The sequence below is a fragment of the Xiphophorus hellerii genome, chromosome 17 (assembly GCF_003331165.1).
Source record: "Xiphophorus hellerii strain 12219 chromosome 17, Xiphophorus_hellerii-4.1, whole genome shotgun sequence".
NCBI classification, from domain to species: domain Eukaryota; kingdom Metazoa; phylum Chordata; class Actinopteri; order Cyprinodontiformes; family Poeciliidae; genus Xiphophorus; species Xiphophorus hellerii.
The window spans coordinates 9,092,059-9,113,211 of record NC_045688.1 but is presented as its reverse complement, the minus strand read 5'-3'; the positions used below and the strand labels follow the sequence as shown (position 1 = coordinate 9,113,211).

General features: G+C 38.5%; 1 protein-coding gene across 2 annotated transcripts in view; it reads left to right on the top strand.

Annotated features, from left to right (window-relative positions):
* The first annotated feature begins 4,159 nt into the window (after positions 1–4,159).
* Positions 4,160–21,153, top strand: part of lin7a (lin-7 homolog A (C. elegans)) — a 29,926-nt gene continuing 12,932 nt past the window's right edge. For both annotated transcript variants that reach the window (XM_032588793.1, XM_032588794.1), the window contains exons 1-2: positions 4,160–4,290; positions 15,904–16,022. In XM_032588793.1, the coding sequence (XP_032444684.1) occupies positions 4,254–4,290; positions 15,904–16,022 (156 nt within the window). In that variant the 5' untranslated portion in view covers positions 4,160–4,253. The remainder of the gene's footprint in view (positions 4,291–15,903; positions 16,023–21,153) is intronic.

Sequence of the window (21,153 nt, the reverse complement as noted above, 5' to 3'; positions counted from 1 at the left end):
CAGTTAACATGATCTTATTATGTTACTCTACAAAAACGTCATTATACTTTCCTGAGATTATTTTGTGATAGATTAATGAGAGTATTCTATAATTACCTCTAGTAATAATCTTAGTATTTTACACAGCATTAAGAAAAAAAAGGCTAAGTTTTTGTAACATAAAAGTTTGGTCAATGTAACATACAATTTAACTTAGAAAGATATTTATCATAGGAAAGAATAAAAAAAGCTCAAATATCATGGTTGCTTTACTTTCTTAAAACACCTTTTTAAGTTTTAGTTTTTATCAGGAACCTAAACTGTGACGATTTTCTCCCAGTATACCTTGCAACGTTCTGTTATTTTATTTGGAAATATCTTCTGCTTTATATGTTTTGAAAATTTCGTTTCTTCTGCTGAACTCATTTTCAACACTTATATGATGCCGAAATATGAAATTTCACTTCATATGAAGCCTATTTGAGGTTTTCAGTCAAAGTAGCACTATAATTTGTTTAGGGGCTTCAAAGGGGGATGAATAAAGAACATTAATTCTCAGTCAGCTCTAATGTCTGTACTAATATCTCATGTGCAGCAGCAGTTTCTCTCTGACCTCTCGTGTTTTTTGTGCGCAGTTCTTCCATCGCAAACACCATCCAAGCTTCTGGTAAAATACCCATAATCCAGTTGACCCTCCCTGGACATGACTTCTGCACTGAATCCCTTGGAATTGAGTAACTCAACCATCTGATATTTCACATCATCTGTTTCTATTTATACATGTTGAACAAAGTTTCCATCAGACGCATGGTTCACTCTCCGGGGACGTGGTTGCCTTGCAGCCACTGTGTTCATTAAACTTATTGCTTTGATGGAAATTTGAACTGCGACAGGAAATAACTTCAAAACAAATATTTCCACTTTAATGTGCATCCCACTTGCACACTTAAATGGTGAAATTTCAATCAGTTTTTTTCTTTTTAATAAAAAAAAAGCTACTTATTTCCATTTTTCCCTACATCAGTGTTCCTTCAAACTGTTTCTGTTTGTACAAATAACTGGCAGGACACATCACATTCTGACACAAAGCACTAATTACAGTAACAGCATTTTTACCAGGCTTATCAGGATCAAACTGAGGTTTGAACGGCTTTTTATAGCTGCCCTTTTTGTCCTCCTTTCTGATTTCAACACTTGAGTTTAAATTCTAAAAGGCTGAGAAAAGACAAACTCTGTCCAAAGCTGTTGGAGGCAGGTTTCCAATTTCATCTGCAAACTGATGATCTCCATTTCTTCCCTGCTGAGTGTCTGAATATGGATTTATATTAAAATTAGCTTTGAGATAAAGATTGCTTTTTTTAATTGAAACACAATAATTCCCAGTTGTCACAGTTTTAGGGAAGAACAGTAGCATCAACTTCCTATGGCTCAAATGTTAAAGAAGTAAAAGTATGCACACCCCTTGAACGTTTTGCCATAAACACAAACTTACATGTTTTTTGTCAGATTAAAGTCAAAGTGCATAATATGTGAAAAGACATTGATATGTGTTTTTTGTGTGTGGTTTGTTTTACAAATAAAGCATATTTTCATGTACTCTAATCTACTGAAATACAATTCTGTTCCACCAAATGGAATCAGGTAGTCAGTAAATTGTATAAGTAAAACAATCTCATGTAAATCGAGTTTCTGCGAAGGTCTCAGAGGATTATTAAGAACATAAGTGAACAAACATCATCAAGACGAAGAAACGGAAGAAACATCAGGGAGAAACTTCAAGGGAAGTTTCTAGCAGTTAGGTTACAAATAGCAAGAAGCTAAGTTCACTTTCATTGAAAATGAATTCCCAAAATACCGTCACAGCATTTAGTATTTAGAAGATACTGAGAGGAATTCAGCATCACAAACCAAACTCTAACATGCACTAATGACAGACTTTAATCTGGTACGACAATCCTGATTTGGCCCGTCTGCGTGGCCTCTTGTGTGTCCTTTAGGATGAGGGGACGCCTTTGAGAAATCAGTTCTCTTGCAGTGGGAGGGCATTAAGCAGTGTAATATAATCCTACCTCTTAAAAAAAAAAAAAAGCAGAACTGTATTACAGCCCACATGGATGTGAGCCTGTAATCTCACTGTGGCCTCCTTCTGCATGCTCCCTAAGCCCTCACCCTCTATCCACTAAATGCTTCACCTCAGCAAACAGCTGGGTGGGATGGCTGGAATTCACCAGCACATCCTGACTGTGTAATTATGAGTGTGAAGGTTTAGAAAAAAAAAAAAAAAAAACATAAGTTAAAAAAAACAAACTTCTAATCATGTAATAACCCTCCAAAAATAGCATCACTGTTTTATTTCTATGAAGTACAGTTAGAGCTACTGAGGTGTAAGTTCACAGTCCTCTAGTTTCTGTCGTACAAAACAAAATAAATAACATCTACACAGTGTGAGTATTCACTCTAAACAGCTGCTCACTTCTTTGCTCTTGCCTCAGGTGTTTCTTCATGTTCAGCTTGAATTTGTGAAGTCACGATTTGTGACCCATGTGACACATCTGCCATGAATTTCCAAAATTTTTTTAAAGATCTGTGTCGTTTTTTTCCCATTGGCTCTAACCACAGTGTGAGTACTGCAGGCACCATTTAGCAGCTGATGTACAGAATCCGAGGAGAGTCAGTGCTTTGACTCTATGGCGGTGCGTAACCATCAAGGTTAATCCTTAAACCCTTCAACTTCGGTTCACTGCCGTCATTTAGTCGTCATCAGGTCGCACGTAGAGCATGTAGGCAAATGAGGAGATAAGAAGAAGCATGGCTCAGCGCTTCACAATATACTTTAATGGCAGCCTTGTTCCCGGCCAACTGATCACAGTGGATTGCAATTATTCAGGCGCGCAAAAACAAAATTATGCATGGAAACATATAACATCCAATGTGCAAACCTGCAGAATAATATCATAAATTAGTGAGATAAACAGAAATTTAGTTTCTAATTCAGCTTTTATGTAAGCTATGGCCACGTCTATGTTGTTGTCAGGTATTCCAAACGGCTAAGGAAAAGCAAATGTTTTACATTTACACAAAGACATTTTTAGAAAATTGCTTTGTTGAGGTTGTTGTGGAAAACCTCCTTAGAAGGAATAGTTGCTGTAAGTTTGTTGTTATAAATGTGACCTTCCCCATATATTTATGACTGAATAAGGGCAGATTTCCTCTGTAATCCCACTCTGAAGAGTAAAAATGGTTACAGGAGAACATCTAAGAGTGAGTTCTCACTTTTAATGATATTTCAGCGCTCTTCCTGCAACTGCTTAGAAAAAAAATCCACTGAACATACTGTGCCCTCATACTAAAATTTTTCACATTTTGCCACAAATGTGAACATCAGCTTATTTAAATTAGATTTTATATGTGACTAGAACACAAAAGGAAAAGGTTTTTGAAGTTTACAATAGTTTATTTAAAGCAAATATATAAATTAGCCCCATTTATGCTGATATTCTTAACTGATATATATTTTTATTAATATTTGTTGTTAGTATAAATACACATTCAGCAGGACAAGAACCTTTAAGATGCAGCTAAAGGTACCAGAGAAGGGTCACAGTTAAATCATAGTGATGTGTTAGAATGAGAGCAGACTTGAATCTGAGGCAAGTCTTGATGTTCGCAGCCGATCTTTCTTCAATCTGGGAATGGCTTCATCTTTAGTTGTAAAAAGCTGGTGAAGGCATTTCCCCAAAGACATGCAAAATGCATGCCACACTTTTCAGATTTGTGTAAATAAAATTTTTCCTTCACAGTAGTATGCTATCTTGTCACTTCACATAAAATTGTACAAAAATCAATTTTAGTACGAGGTTGTGAAACCTTTTGCACGGAGTGTGAACACTTTTCAGTTGCTTTGTTGAGAACCTGTTTCAGAAAGTAATGCGGGGTTTTTTTTTTGGTTTTTTTTGTTTTGCTAAAAAAAAAGTCCCACCTGTTTTAATTTTTTTAACCTTATTTATCATTCTAGTTATACATAAAATGTGATCGTTTCTGCTGTTGCCTGAACAATTACTTGAGGTTTGAATAATTAGTATGCACAGTTGCGCAAGTTTTTTTTGCCGAAACCAACAGAGCTTTTCCTGCAAACAGGAGCAACAAAGTGATGAGAGGATGGGAGCGGATAAAATCTTCCTGTAACCACTCCCAGCCTCCCTCTCTGTGGCTCCTCGCTCTGTCTGTGATGCTGCAGCTCCTCTAGTCTCTTCAGTCTCCAGTAAACAGCAGTCATGGCGACAGTGGTCCAGCCGCTCACACTGGAAAGAGGTAAGGCGCTCGGAGCTTCGCGTTTTGGATTCCTTTTTTTATTATTGGATGGATTTCTTTTTTTTCATGCACACGTCCAAAACTTCAAGGAAATGAGATCCAACCCCGATGAACGCGTTTGTGTCCGGTCCGGATTTCCTAACGTGGTCGGAACGGCTTGTTGTTTGTTTCAAGGCGAAATGAGCTCAACGTAAATGCCGTCGGCTCGGTTCGTGTTGGCTGAACGGAGCGCAGGTTTTCTCCCATCGTTTGTGACGTTTGTGGACACAAACATCTGACTAATGCACTGTACGCGTACAGTGCTCCGTTTTCATCGCCATGTGTATTATGTAACCTATTTGGTAATATGTTGTCCCATCATGGATGGCTTTATGATCCGTACACAGGAAGGCTGGGCTGTTAGAAGTCTACTTTGTGGAGTTTGTGTTGGAGCTGTGCAGGTGCGCACACACACACACACACACCCACACAACAGACAGGTCGTTCGTTTGGCAGACAATGTAAAGGCGGTTCTCTGATTGGGGAGCGCACATTGCGCAGGCAAACAGTAATTATGAAGTCTGGCCAAGCCTGTTTCTTTTCATCGATGCCTCATTCATGCGTGCAGAAGTATTGATGCCCCTTAAACTTTCTTTCAGCATCTTACTGGAACTTTAAGAGGAAGCATATATATCCACTAATCCCGTTTTATAGAACTACCTGTTCCTGCAGTTAAAGCCCTTTCAGGTGAAGCTGTCCTGCTTTCCACATCTAGAGACTCAATTCTTTGCTCATATGTCTTTGCAAAAATAGCTCAATAATTTTACAAGGAGAAAGTCTGTCAAAATAAAGGTCTGAGTCTTGCCAGAGAACCTCATTCACACTTAAGTCTGGACTTTGGCTCCTTCAGACTCATTAATATGCTTTGATCTAAACCAGCAGTGTCCGAAGCGTGGCCCATGGGCCATTGTCGGCCCTTGGAATTATTTTGTTTGGCCCAGGTCCAGAATTCAACAAATTTGACAATTTTGCAGCCAGAGTAGGTGGTTTATGCGGAAGCACACTTCTTAGGGTAACAGTTGGAGTACTCAGAGAGAACCCACCTGTGCTTAGGGAGAACATTCAAACTTCATGCAGAAAGGCCACAGACAAGGATTAGAACCCAGAACCATTTTTCTACAAAGCAACAGTGCTGTAGGTGCAGCCAGAAAGGAAACCAGCCAGAGTGACACTTTTTATGTTTCGGGTCCATCATTTTTGAAAAACTTGTGTTTTTGTGGCATTTTCAACTTAATTTTGGCACACATGGCAAAAGGTTTGGAAACTACTGATGTGAAACAGTCCCTTGTAGCTCTGGCCTGCTGGAAGGGGAACCTCTGACTGGATCTTGAGTCTTTTGCGGCTTTTTAACTTAATTTTACTGCAGGAATGCCCTTAATTTGACCTTTCTCCACCTTCACATCGACAAATTTCCCTTTTTCTAGTGAAGGAAAGCCACCCCCCATTCACTATCGTGGAGATGGCGTGCTCTGAGTGCGTTTTGTATGTTGGTCAAAAGGTTTGAATTTGATCTCATCTTACCAGAGACGCCTTTTCTTCATATTTGCCGAGTTTCCTGCAGGGCTTGTGGAAAACTTCTCCAAAGCTTTATCTGTCCTTTCAGCTGTGCTTCTTCGTGATGCAGTTTGATCTGTAATGTTTTGTGTGCAATGATATAAAATGACAAAAAATATGTATGTTAAGAGTTATGACTACTTCTGCAAGCATTTGCATCCAAAATGAAAGCATCACTTGAAATCTTGTTCAAAATGTATATTTGTGGTAAAAATATTGGTTTTTAATTTTATGAAAGCATGAAATAAGATATAGTTGTACTTTAAATAAAGAGGAAGACGACAATTTTCCAAAGATACCAGTTAGGGTATTACTGTGTTTTGACTTTACCTCAGTTATGATGATCGACATCCTCAGTTATTGGTGACAGATAGAATAAACCACAAGCAGGTTCTGCTTTAAAATGATCTGTATGCAGGTTTACCCTCTATAGACTGTAAAGCTTTACTGATGCACAGTCTGCTGGGTGCAGAAGTAGGCACTAATGCATGCTGAGTTAATGAAATGAGCCCAAGATTGCACGAGGCAAACGCACACACAACACAAGCTAAGCCTCTGCATTTGTCAGAGTTATAGGAAGAGGCTTTAGATTCCTGACAAACTGTAATTTTAAGTCAAAAAGAATGTTTTTAAGCTTCAATTATCTACATTCAGTTAATCTGATCTTAGTCATTGTTGAGGCAATGATTCACTTGTGACATCAGCCTGTTTGCCGTGAGAGTGGGAGAAGTGGGATGGAATCCACATGCCGTGGTATGAATTAGACCAGTCAGGTGCTGGCAGCTGCGTAACACCAGGAGCAGCAGTAATGATGGTTCTCCATGGGAGGCATCAGAAAGACGCTCCATTATAGGCTTCCTTTTGCCTATGTGCAGCAAATTTGGAGAAAACACTATAATTGCTAATGAAAAGGTCCTCAGCGCTTGTGTTGAGTGCAGGCTTTAGCTGTTGAGTTGCTGAGTTTGACAAATGCTCATTGGGAGGAAATGAACAAGATATTTTCATTTCCAGAGCGCCCACTTGGCTTGTTGGGTCACTGCAGGATGAAAAAGAGCTCGAATTCATTCTCCTTCCTGTTATTGTGAGAGGAAATGACTGTGATTAGCACAAACCACGGAGAACAATGGAGAAGAGCCTCTGACATTCTCAGCAAAGCAGGCATTTAATTATTAAAATGGGATACCCTTCGCAACCCTTCCATACAGGAAATAGAGCAGAGGGCAAAAACTTCTGCAGGATGAGAACTTCTAGTTTATAAAGCAATCAGACCAGAAATAAGCATTACTACATTATAAGAGTCTACAAACACCAAAATATTATATACAGTCTCGTTAATACATGCAGAGTCTTCAAAACTATTGATGTCCCCTCAGCTTATTCACATTTTGACGTATTAAAACCACAAGTGTCAATGTATTTTATTGGTATTTAATCCATTAGATCAACAGAACATAGCGCACAATTGAGAAGCGATGAAAATGTGAAAAATGTGGTGTGCATCCTCTGTACTTCCCCCCTGAGTCAATACTTTGTAGAACGACTTTTTTCTTCAATTACTGCTGCAAATCATTTGAGGAACTTTCTGTCTCTACCAGTTTTGCACATCTATAACTAGAAATGTAGCTGCTTCTTTGTAATCAGGTGTTATGGTTTGTGCTTATTTTTAAAATACATGCTCACCCTTTTCAGGTGCATTTGATGTCTCTTGCTGATGCATCACAGAAATAATCTTCAAATGCAATGTTTTGACATCAATTAATGCTGTGTTTTGGCAACAGTTTTATTTCTTAATATGATTTGAAGTCTCAGGTTTAATCCTTGACTTTAATTCTTCCGCTGGTAAAGGCGAGGTGTCTCCGAGTCTCAGAGCAACTAAATCCGTACTCAACATAAAACCTGAAGTGTTTACAGTTCAAATGGATAGTTTCCATATTTCATAACCCTGCTCACTGCAGCAGCTGCCTTTCCTAGAGAAGTGCCATACTTACATTTTGCTTTGTGCACTCAAAGCTGCCCAGCAGTGTCTTCTTCTGTTTTTTTCTGCCATTATAACTGCAGCCTAGCAAATAAACACAAACATGATGCAATAATTATGCATTTTGACCAAGAAAAGTTTTTAATTTACATTTAGTTATTTAAAACATCACTAGTAATTTTACTCATAAAAAGGTATGTGCACGTTTTGAAAACGTAAAGTATCTGTGAACATCTTACATTTAAAAAAAAAAACCTGTGAATTTGAAGTTCAGTTAAAAACAGACAAAGGAATTAGGATTTAGAGTTGAAACAAAAATATTTATACACTGCAGAAAAAAACCCCACACCTTTTTTCTTTAAAAAAAAAAAAGGGCATACCGAAAAAGGTAGCATCACCAAAACTGCTACCTTTATGCTGCATGTATGGGAGAAATTATAGATTTTATCTTTTTTTACTTTCTTCATATTCAAAAGTTAAATACAGACACTTTTATGCACTTTTCTAGCCCCGTACTAAACATTTGGAAGTATGCTGTCAAGCTTTCAAGCTTTTTCCCATCAAACGTAACAATGCTTATTGTGTACATTATTGGTAGTTACTATTGCCAACTGCAGGACAAGTCCCCAGAATTTATCCCTGTGTGCATTTACAAGCTGCAATCTGACTTTTTAAATTGCTTTTGGACTAACAGCTTCTTCCTTACTGAGCAGCCTTTCAAAGATGCAAGGACTTGATTCACTGTGGATAGCGACTCTCTTATCACCTTCAGCCGGCATTTTCAGAAAATCTTTTGCTTTTGCCCCAAGGTCGATACGCTTATTTCCTATTAAAACATATTCATCCTATGAACACACAGCCTCTCTCTGTATGACAGCTGGACATTTGCTTCCTTTTCGCTCCTGCATGCAATCCTTTGATAGATGAGCAGGAAACCTTCAGGCAGCTGCTAATTCTACCCAAGGATAAAACAGACTTCTGGAGGTCCACACTTATCTTTCTCATCCATCCATCCATTTCCTTTGTCCCTAATGGGGTCGGGAGGGTTGCTGGTGCCTATCTCCAGCTACTTTCCAGGCGAGAGGCAGGGTACACCCTGGACAGGTCGCCAGTCTGTCGCAGGGCAACACAGAGACATACAGGACAAACAACCATGCACACTCACACCTAGGGAGAATTTAAAGAGACCCATTAACCTAACAGTCATGTTTTTGGACTGTGGGAGGAAGCCGGAGTACCCGGAGAGAACCCACGCATGCACAGGGAGAACATGCAAACTCCATGCAGAAAGACCCCAGCTGGGAATCGAACCCAGGACCTTCTTGCTGCAAGGCAACAGTGCTACCAACTGCGCCACTGTACAGCCCTTATCTTTCTCATATCTTCCACAATTTATTTAGTATGTTTCAACTGCTGTTGTAGAAAAAAAAATACCAAAGTGCCCACTTGGAGAAATACACTCAGACTTTCACACAAGCTGCCAGATTCTGCTGTGATTTGTAGACAAAGAAATTGTTTGGTTACAACAGGAAATGTGTTTATTTCGCCTGGTGCAGAGGAAGACATTTTCTTGCCAAGCCTGGTGTTACTGAGGAAACTGTGTGAAATTCTTTCAAGCTTCCAGTTGAGAAGGAGAGAAAATCTGAGAGAATGAATTCAGCAAGTTGCATCTTCTACATGTGAGGTTGTCATATGGACAGTGCAGCTAGAAAAAGCAACACCTTTTGATTTTGCCTGACCTACTTTTTTATCTTAGAGAGGTAAGTTACAGTTTTAGGTCATTTAAAGAGATTCAAAAGTTGCTGACAAGTTTACATCGCAAGTGGCTGCTACAACCTGTCGTTAATGCACAAATAAGCGGTTTCTCGGGTAATTGTCTTGCAGGGACACTGCCCCATCATTACTGGAGGATGAAGGGGACATTAGGAGTGTGATGTTTTCTGTCTCCGTCTTCACCACAGGCTCCTGCAGGAGCCATTAACTCGCTCCGAGTGATTTGTCGAGCTCTGAGAGCATAGTCACAGTCGGGTAAATTAGAGCTAATTCCCTTGGCATGTGGACAGGGCTGGGTTGGTAAAACCCTGTTTTACCCGTTGGGAATGCGATCATTTCAGTTTCTGAGGTTGGATTCAGAGACGCTGATGGCATCAAGGGCAGTCAGGTCAAAGTGGCAGATGCAGATTACAAGAAACTCTGTCAGGACACTTTATTATCATTCATGACATCTAAAAGGTGTGACGGAAATTCGCCGAGGTAATTTAGACCTTCTGATATCTGCTGAGATGAAAAACAAAAGTTTAATCAATATGAGAGCCAGACGTTTTTAAGAGGTTGTAGACACATTGCCACATCTTCCGGTTTAATGAGCCTGGCAACTAATATGGACGATTTTTATTTACCTTATTGCAGCTGTGTGTCAAAGCGACACTTCTAAGTCTTGCCAATGGACTGCACCATGTTCTGCTCTCTGCTCTAAATGGACAAATTATACCAGGAAACTGGAATGCTGCCCTGCGCCAACACCTCTTAGCAACAGCGTAGTGAGGGCTTGTCGAGTGCTGAAGCCTTCATTACACCTCACCATGAGTTTGTTTAGCTTCTCAACTTTCTCCAAACAAATATGTAGAATTTGTTCAGCAAGTCAGTATGACACCAAAGGAAAAAGACTTTCTGGGGTGTATTTTTGTAGAAACACCAGCAACAGACGTCTACATACCTCATTATTTTCTCTTAAGCCTGTCTTCTATTTAGAGATGCACAAATCAGTTTCAGAGAATCAGAATTTTTCTCTAATCAGTAATTGGCAGATCAAATAACAAAAAATCTAATCAAAACTAAAATCTCTCATCATTTTAGGTGGAAGGGAGATTGGAAACCGGTGCTGGCATGCACCTCTTTTATTCGACAGACTCTTTATTAGGATGTGCTGAGGTAAAAAATTGTTTCTGATTTGATTTGCAGTGAATAATCTAGATTATAGACGAGTTATTATGCTGAAACCTCTTTCCATCATAGTTACAGGTGCTTTAACTCCACATTTTACATAGTTAGTTAAGACAGCCAGAAAAAAATCACAGCATATAAAAAAAAAAGTAACTGTTTATCTGCTGATGCGCCAGTCATTTTTCCAGCAGAGAAAACTACAATACATTTGCCATTTAGGAGATGCAAATCTCTTGTTGCTTCTCAACACTGTTGCTAAGCAACTGACAACAGAAATAGATCCATCCTTGTTTTGCATCTGTAAATGCCTTTGTCTTCAATATTTAATCGTCACATTTGCAAGACAGATTAGACAAAAAGTTGAATGTTCCGTCAGGGTTCGGTGATGATGTGCACTGAAATCTCAGAGTGACATCTTCCTTTTAATCTTCTTTTGAACACAGCAGGCGCACTGAATCCCCATTTTTTATTCAGCTTTTCATCGGAGACGGGGAAAAAAGTTGCATGAAAAATGTTGGAAACACTCACCCATTCATATTTTGACCTGACTTTTAAATAAATTGTGTTTATGCTGAGGGTTACCGTGTAATTGGGGAACTCACAGGAAACAGGATCAGGTTGAATGGGTTTTCTCCGTAGGGTGGCTGGGCTCTCCCTTAGAGATTGGGTGAGAAGCTCAGTCATCCGGGAGGGACTCAGAGTAGAGCCGCTGCTCCTTCACATCGAGAGGAGCCAGTTGAGGTGGCTCGGGCATCTGGTCAGGATGCCTCCTGGACGCCTCCCTGGTGAGGTGTTCCGGGCACATCCCACCGGGAGGAGGCCCCGGGGAAGACCCAGGACACGCTGGAGGGACTATGTCTCTCGGCTGGCCTGGCAACGCCTCGGGATTCCCCCGGAGGAGCTGGAACAAGTGGCTGGAGAGAGGGAAGTCTGGGCCTCCCTTCTGAGGCTGCTACCCCCGCGACCCGACCTCAGATAAGCGGAGGAAAATGGATAGATGGATGGATGGATGGATGTATATTTTGGTCTTTGGTTTTTTTATTTTTGTAAAAAACAAATAAATATTAAGGACATTTGACACAGAGAAAAGGGATAATCTTATATTTCCTTCATTTTATGTTGGATTCGAACTCTATCAAAGAACCTGCTGCACATTTATTTTACTCTCTTATGTGTTATAGTTCTAAAGAGAAAAAGAATAAGTCAGCAGGTCAGACCTTAGAGAAAAGTGGAAATTGGTTGGAGCTGATGAAAACCTCTCTCTATAATATCTGAGTTGTATTATAAAATATAGGTGTAGTTCATTCATTTCAAGATGTGAGATTTTTATTGAGCTCACCAGGTAGGGAACTTAGCAATGCTGCAACGTCTCTGTGTCTGAGTCGGGCCTGATAAAGTGACGTGATTAGCTACGGTAGTGCCATCATTAACCTTTTTAGAGCTGGGTTATAACTCATTCCTCTATGGGATTGGATGTGATTTAATACTTTGCGAGCGTGATGGAATATTAAGGCCTGCTGGCTGATGGTCAACAATCTCTGCTAGTTGAAACTAGATCGATTATCTACTTCTGTAATGTATTCATTGTTTTAAAATTAATATTTTAACTAAAATATGTCACAGTACCTAAACCATTGTTTTTACAGAAGTGCTATTATGCATAATTTCATTCAGAAATGTGCATCCATTATGATCAGGAGGGCTTGACTTTTTTTTTTCTTTTTAAAGTTAGAATGACTTCAAAAAATCTATATAAAAGAAGTTAATCTTAAAAACAAGTATTGGATGCACAGTTTTGATTAAGTATATAATTTCACTAATCCCTGCAGGGTCAAAATTATATCCCAACTTATTTTTATTTTTATGACCTTCAGCAAAAAGTAGATGAAATGGACATCTTCCAGTTTCTGGCATAAATCTATTTAGCTATTGGATCCCTCTTTTAGGCAGAATCTCTAGGATTAATTTAAACTGGGTTGATTTCTGAAATGGTTGTCGCTTTTAAACATAATCCTTAAATTTTCAGTGGGGTTGAGGTTGGAACCATTTCAGAAACCTGATGTCTGTTACACACACGGTTGACGTGTTTTGTGTGTTGAGAACATACAGACAAAGACTGTGAAAAATCATTATAAGAGATTTAATGTGATGACAGAAAACGTACAAAACTAGAAGAAGGCAAACAGGATATGGAGCAACAGAAACTGAACTTCTGAATAACCAACAGCTTGAAAACGCTAGAGTAACCAATGATCTCAACACACACACACCGGTGAAGATGTTGTTATGGAAAAAGCAGGCTAACATTATGAAATTTGAAATGCATGACTGTATTTAAAAGTCATGTCATGCAAGAAAATCAACTAACTTCTGTTGATGGCTTCAAAATACAGTGATTGAGATGTAACCTCCTAAGGGACATTTACTCAAACATAAGGGTTTATGTTCAAATAAATCATTAAATCGTGCAGAAGATGAGTATATAAACGTCTGATTTAGTGTGCACAGCGTCTGGTGTACACACACTTTAGTTAAATTTTTTATGCATGCTTCGGATTTAAGAACCTCGGAATATGTTTGAAAAAATTAGTTTGTAAATTAATAATCATGCAAAGCCTGGTGTGGATAAAAGGATCTGAACTCTCCCTCTTGAATTTGCACAGCTTCTCTGAATCTGATGATGCAAAAGGAAGTTCCCGATTGCCTTATTTTAACTCAAAGCTTTCATTCAGAAACGTCCAGCTGTCATTAATGATCAGCTGGACGAAAGCAGCAGTAAAATAAAAAATAAAAATGTTTGCAATATCCGTCTCTGAAGTTCTGTTCCTCTTAGCTGGTGCAGGGTCTTGATGCCGATTATGTAAAGTGTGTTAATGAGCAGAAAGAAGCAGACAGAAAAATACATCTCGCTGGCCTTTCACCTTTGTTTAATGAGACAGAAATGCTCAGAACACTCCTAGACAGCTTTGCCCTTGGTGCTTGGAAGCATGCCAGCTCATTAAGAGCTTTTGAGAATAAGACTTTTTGGATTTTGAGAGAACGGGTTAAAAATGTGACCCTTTTACCTTGATTGAAAGTATTATTACTACAAATCTCATAAAAATCCTTCTTTATCCAGATGATACAAGTTTAGTTCATGTTGGCCAGCTACAGACTCATCTTTTTATTTTCACACGGCGTTTCAGGCGTCTTTCTCTGACATTTTCTGCTCCCAGCAGTGAGTCGTTGGAGCTGCACACAGTTCTGAAAACAACAGGAGTTTTCATGGTTACCTTCTGACCCACAGACCTCGCTGTGAGCAGTTTTTCCTCAGACTACATCATGCAGAGGAAATAGTCTGTGTAACGGTCTGAAACCCTATTACTATTGAAGTCCTTCATAGAGGAACAGAATGTTACTTAGCCGTATGACTTTAGGGGCCAAAGCAACTAAAGCCATCTGCACAGTTTTACGCTGCAAGTTGAATACGAGGATCCATTACAGGAAGGATATAACTTCATGTATTGTAAAATTTTCACCATATGTTCTGTGATTCAGAACAGAAAGTGTTAAACAGATCTTTCGGAGTAATTCAAACTGGCTGTAATAAAAGGCAGGTTCAAATGGGCCATTACAAAGGATCATAAATAATCTGGCACATGTTCACAAAGGGACATAGAGGTCAAAAGAATCAACTGGATTGAGAAAAATCAGACTAAATGACTACACTGTTTTGTCCTGGACAGATCCTTTGCTGAGCAACTCAATTTTATTTATATATCTACTGAAAGTCAGTTAGAGTTTGTTAAACCAAAACACAGAAAAATACAAGTCGGAAGATTAGTTAAATGGTTTTCTCTCTGTGGTGTGTGTATTCTGCAAGTTGCAAAGGTGATTTGTGCAAGTTAGTCAGTTGCAATATGAGCTAGTGACTTTATGTTGCCTGATCAACAGAAATCCACATAAAACTGGTGATATACCCAGAAATGAGTTTCTTAAGAGTATTTGTTTTTAAGAAAAATAAAATCTATGCTACAAATATTTATAGTTATGGTTATTTTCTTGAGACAGGAGTAAAAAAGTTTGAGATTCTACACCTGGAGCTACACATAGAACTATAGAATATAAATAAACAAGAAAAAAAATCAAAAAGCAAAACTCAACCCCATGTAGGATCATACTAATGCAGCAGATCTGCTCATTTAATTAAATTAAAGTTAGATTTTCCAGGACCAAAGAGGTAATGGTCTTTGAGTTCATCCCTTCATCAATTTTGTCTCCTTTCTGTACCTTAATTACATGTTTTGAACGAATAAATGAGCCATAATTAAAGAAAAACTCAAATCATCAATTTAATTCATTCAACTGTAATTGTTTTTTTTTAGTTGCTGTGGATACCTAACTTTACTGCAACTTCAGAATAAGGTTGCACAAATACAAGGAAAGCAAAGCAACTTTAAACTTGACTTCAAAAACAGACAATCTAACGTGTTTTACTGCTTAATTAAAAGCAAAAAATGTGTTGAAGTCTCTGGAAAACTTCAACACTATTGACTATATTTTTAGTTAATTAGCAGATAATGCGATGATAAATTTCTAAGATTTAGCCTCATTAAGTGCTTTGTAAGTCTCAGCGAAGGTGCCACATTTGGGTCAGTGTACCTATTCAGCTCACTGTCATTTATCTTGCTTATGTTTTGCGATTTTCATTTAATTGTTGGTGATTTCTTTCCAATCTTCATCCGATTTTTTCTTTAACGAAAGTAAATCAGGCTACATCAGTAGGCACAGAAGAGCAAAGAAGTAGCCTCACAGTTTTCAGGAAGCGTTAACTTTAAATTAAACCCTTTACTTTGTTCTGCTCCCTGTTATTTTGTGAATAAACCTGAGTCAATGCAAATGATTCACAGATTTCATTCCTCCTCCATCATCCTTGCAACTGGCGGCCTTGACCGAGTCCATTTCTATTATAGCATCCATTGATTCGCTCCAGCGCCTCAACGTGCTGAGGCCGTTAATGTAATTGACTTTTTTTTTTGTTTTTAAACTCTCCCTCTTGCTATGAGTGCCCACACACACATATATGCTCAATTATACCAATTCTGTTTTCCTCCTCTTGCCAGATGTTGCCCGGGCGATCGAGCTACTGGAGAAGCTGCAGGAATCAGGAGACGTTCCCGGCCATAAGCTGCAGTCTCTGAAGAAGGTTCTGCAGAGCGAGTTCTGCACAGCAATCAGAGAGGTGAGTCAGGACTGCTGTGGGAGGATTTCTCCTTTTGCTGATGACCTTACTCACACCACACCTCCCTATTAAAGAGTGTTAGCACACTACTCTTTTACTGATTGTCCTTAGTATTGTGATGATTTTTGGTCACCTTTACAAAGACAATTCTTTAAAAATGTGTTTTGTAGAGAGAAGTAGCAATATTCAGCATAAGCAAGTCGAACTTAATATTCAGCTACCACTACTACTATTGATTAAGTGGTTATTTAAAAAGATGTATTAGACTTTGGGAAAAGGACGTTAGATCCTTTAATTGCCAGGAATTGGTTAGCAAGTTTATGACTTCTGCTGCAACACACAAGTGGAAAAAAAATACCAAACAAGATGATTAGATGCCTTTTTAAAATAAAAAGAGACAAAATAACAGAGGAAATAAATCATTTTGCTTTTGTTTGCAATTAAATGGGGTATTTACCCATTTTATAATTAGATTAAGTCCAATAAACTGTTATTTGCACATTTTTGAAATTAAGAAACTTAAATGAAGCAGCAACGCTTGATTTATTGTTCCATTTAGTAAAAAAAAAAATTATGTTCACTTGCATGTTTATGAAATTCAGAGCATAGCTCCATGTTGGATGTTTCACTCTGCTTATGGTGAATGTTGTTGCTGCTCTTCCTTACATGTGTCACATTTTTGAGCATCTTGTCTGTGTTTATTTTCACAAAGATATGTGGCTTTAAGTAAATTACAACTCCGCACCTCTTTTTACAGATTTGCCGCTGAAGCATATGAAATTTAATCTCCAGATAAGCGATATATGTCTAGTTCTGATCATTATAAATCATAGAATCATATGCATCACATACAACAGGGAATTTATATACTGTATAACTGTTGTAGTGATGACCCAATATTAAAAAGTACTACTTCTTGTGCTATAGTAGACAGACAGTCTGTACAGATAAAGGTTATCTCACCTCAAGGTGCTCCAGCGGCAGGACAGCCTGACCTATTTTCTAATTAACCCAGCTAAAACGTATTTGACCACTTTGGAACATGAAAAACACAAAACAGATGTCTGTCATAAGTGACACATTTCATAGATGTGAGAGAAACTGATATTTCAAGAACTCATTTTAGTTAGGTTTAAAAAATTAAGGGTTTTTTTAACCTTGAACTTAAACTACACCAACATACATGGCAAGATAAGAAATATCTTATCTTAACAGCAGCTTAATTCTGAGTTTTGTCTCAGAAGTTAAAGCTTTGTTTTACTCAAGTTGTGTTTGAGTTGCAAGATAGAAAGTGGCATTTGCTAGTTTTGTGCTCAGTGACCAGGGTACCTACAATTAGCAATGTCCATTATAGTTATTCAAACACTAAAGGAACCTGCTTGGAATTAATTTTAGTACTTGTGCTTCTGGTTTAAGTATATCCACATTGTCAGAAAGGCAAATAAACAGCTCGTTCCTGCACTTTTCATTTTATTTTGTGAGCGCAGCAGCTATGTTTAATCGAAACCCAGCTTCACGGGGCATCGTTTTATTTTTATGACTCCGATGTCAAAAATTCTAATTTCAGAGTGCAAATAGAGAAACCATAAGTTATATTTAATGCGTTTACGCAGCAACATCTGTTGCCGATGTTGACAGAATGCATTTTAGCGGCTGTTGATGGAATTAGATGATCTGCAGTGTGGTGAAGGGTGGTTTATGGTATTAATTTCCAACCTGCTTGAAGACGCTATATAAAAAAAGTATGCATTATACCTTTAAGTCACTGCTGTGCAACATCAATCATGAAATTAAAATGTCAGATATTAATGGCAGAACCCTGGGGTTTATTTGATTATTTTATTTTTGACCGCTAAGGATGATGGTGGTAGGAAACTGTGTGATCTTTAAAAAAATTATTATTATAAAGGCTTGATAAGCTTCCCTTTAATTTTAATGACGTTGCATTTAATTTCCTTCTTCAAAATATAGAGTGAATGCTAAATCTTGCCTTTCTGTTTTCATTCGAGAGCCGTCCAAAACATCCCCCAGCTGATTCATTGCTGTAACCTCATTCATCAACAGGACAGGCGTAAAAAGCAAACAGAAGCCTTTCTGCTCGTGCTGCCGCTACACAGGCCCATAACCACAGACCTTGCATATTTAGTGTTCTGTCTGTTGCAATATACCATAGCATCTCACGGTGACATGAGTTTGGGAAGCAAACAGCAGCATTAAAGAGCAGGAAAACAGGTAACAGATGCTGACATGGACTCTATCTGCAAGTTAATTACAAACAAAGTTAAAATGTAATTTGGAGCCGGATTGAACGAGTATTGGTGGAGTTGATCAGTATGTTGGAGGGAGTTTCACATTATCTACCAAGTCGACCTTCCTCCAACCTCAGCCGGGTGCTTTCCGCTCTCAGAACATGCAGCCACTATTAATTAAATTTAAGTTGTAATTTGGATAATGAGGAGAACCTAATAGACTAACAACGACGAATCTGTGAACTCTTGGGAATTCATAGAATCCTGCGTATACTGTTAAGTATTGATAATTGCACTTCTGCTTAAAGGGGCTTTTTAAAACTCTAACGTGAGAGGTTTTACTGACTGCTGATCGCACCAGCTCATGTGGGACATAAATTAGGGAGCAACAAGTTTCAGAATTGACAGAAAATGTGTCTGGTTTCCATGCAAAGACAGCATTGGCAGACTTATGATATTTTTAGGACTTAACACAAAAAGTGTTGGCAGCACGCATTGAAAGAATCCAGGACGCTGGAAGACTTGTGAATGAGGACTGTATGATTATGGAGTCAACTTCCTCCTTCTTTGTTTAACATTAAACAAATTGTTTGATTAGCATTTAAGGAAAAGTGTGTAGATTACTCACAAACAGCGTTGGATCCTGCAAGACCGCCACTTCTTGCGTCATATAGATTTCATAAAATTGCACCTCACCTACAGTGTGAAATGTCCTGACAGTTAAATTTAAGTCTAAATTCTAGAAACAAGATCTGTCATCCACAGGGCAGACGAGCTGATTTTTATAAACAGGGTTATAAAAATCACAAATGTTTCACATTAATGAAAATGTTTCCAACACTAATGGATTCAAACAGAGCCATATACAGTATATTCTATCAGAGCATGAGCTCAAACTTCCACCACCATCAAAGTGACATAAAGGAGTAGAGAACTGGCCCTTTCCTCTCACGGAGCCCGGCTCGGCTCTGTGTCAGCGCAACCCCGGCACGTCTTGGCACCAGAGGCTCGGCTGACTGGTTTCGGTGCCAGGCACCGGAGTGCAATGACATGGAGACTCAAAAACCCCTGACAACAGCCTGACCAGCAGCAGTTGCTCTTCACCAACAGACAATGAGCTTTACCTCCAAAGACCTGACTAAACACAGTCGCCAGGGAAACCAGCAGGGGTTCTCAAAGAGCTGCGGCGACGAAGGTTATGAGGAAAAACTAATTGAGTTGTATCTTGGTTACAGAAGAAAACTAACTTCTGCATTTTACAATTCATTGCAATTACTGAACAAATTTGATAAAATCTTTAAAAAACGATCAGCTACAATTTAACCTTTGAATAACAGAGCATATCTATCACATTTTTATTGCATTTATTTGCTGAATGAAAAGAAAGTTTCTACTAATAGGTACATGTGTCAATCAGTAGAAAGCTAATCAGAATCCACAAGTTTTTTCAGGGAGATGTTCTGTTTTCTTAGTTTTAAGGACGGAGTCACTAATCCCGTCTTTAGATCAACTCCAAAATCCTGCCGCCGTTTTTACTGGTAAGGCAGAAAAATGTGCAAAACATGATTCTGCACTGTTAAAAGTGACAAGCTGGCTGTCAATATGAAGAATGATGAGCAGGAAAAGAGCAGCCTCAGCAGCGCTCGGGCAAATGACAAAGAGATAGAGTTTGATGAGGTGGTTGTCTTTCCATGCCACGCTCTGCAATGACAGGAAGGGCGGGGAAAGACTTTCATGTGCTTTAGTGCTGCATCACTAGGAGCGAGTCCTCAGGGTCAATCAGCCTTGCAAACGAGATGGGAAGGACGCAAGACGAGATGACTGGAGGAGCTAACCTGCTGGAAATGATTGAGGAGAGGGAATTTGGGCGATAATATGTGAGTCCCAACCCAAAACCATTGGAACTGGCAGAGTCATTTGGTGAACAAAATCTCTTTTCATCCTTAAAGTCACAGATTTGTTTTTAATCTCAGACTTTTCTAATTAGTATACTTGACAGACCACCACAATTTGTTAACAGTGTGTTTTTCTTACTGAGCTAATGTTTAAATGGAACAAGCAATTTTCTAACAAATTCAAAGCAAGCATACATTACTCTGCCGAACCCTTTTAAAATCTTTTCTCTATGCCTTGTAGATTTGAATTCTTATTATGACAAGGAGGTATACAATTCAATTTAAGAATGTCATTAATCATAAAGTAAAATGATATGTGAATAATGATGTATTTTTGAGTTGAAAGTTTTTGTGAAAGGCACCATGTCGCTCAATTTGTACAAGAGAGAGTAACAAGAAAATTTGTGAAGGTAAAGGTCCATAATTTGAGCACACCTGAGTCTGCTACTGGAAAGCTTCACCATGTCATGGTGTGGTAAGAGAATAACTGGCAAAAAACAGAGTTCTCTAACAATGAATTAAAGTATGAAGTATAGACAGTGTAGCAGAAGAATCCAACAAGGATTAATAAAAACCTGGAGCTTAAATACTGAGGCAGGGGTGAAAACTAACAAATTAGATCAACTAATCAGAGGAGATGTGGAACAGCTGTGGAAGAATGAAAGCAGGCAAATGAGGGAGAGGATTATTAACACTATTACTAAGACTAAGAACTACAAACCAAGGGGAAAAAACTAATACAGATCTAAGAAATAAATCCAAACGCACAAAGAAAGGAGTGAAAAATAAACTAAGAAACTTAACACAAAGGAATAAACTAACATGCCAACACTTTCCTAACAACAATGAACACAGAGAAATGAACTGAACCATGCCAAAACCTATAAACCTGAAATGAACAGGGAAAATAATCGACACACACAATAATAAAGACCAAAATCTAAGCACCCAAGGATCGTAATGCACTAAAACACACTGTGCAGATTT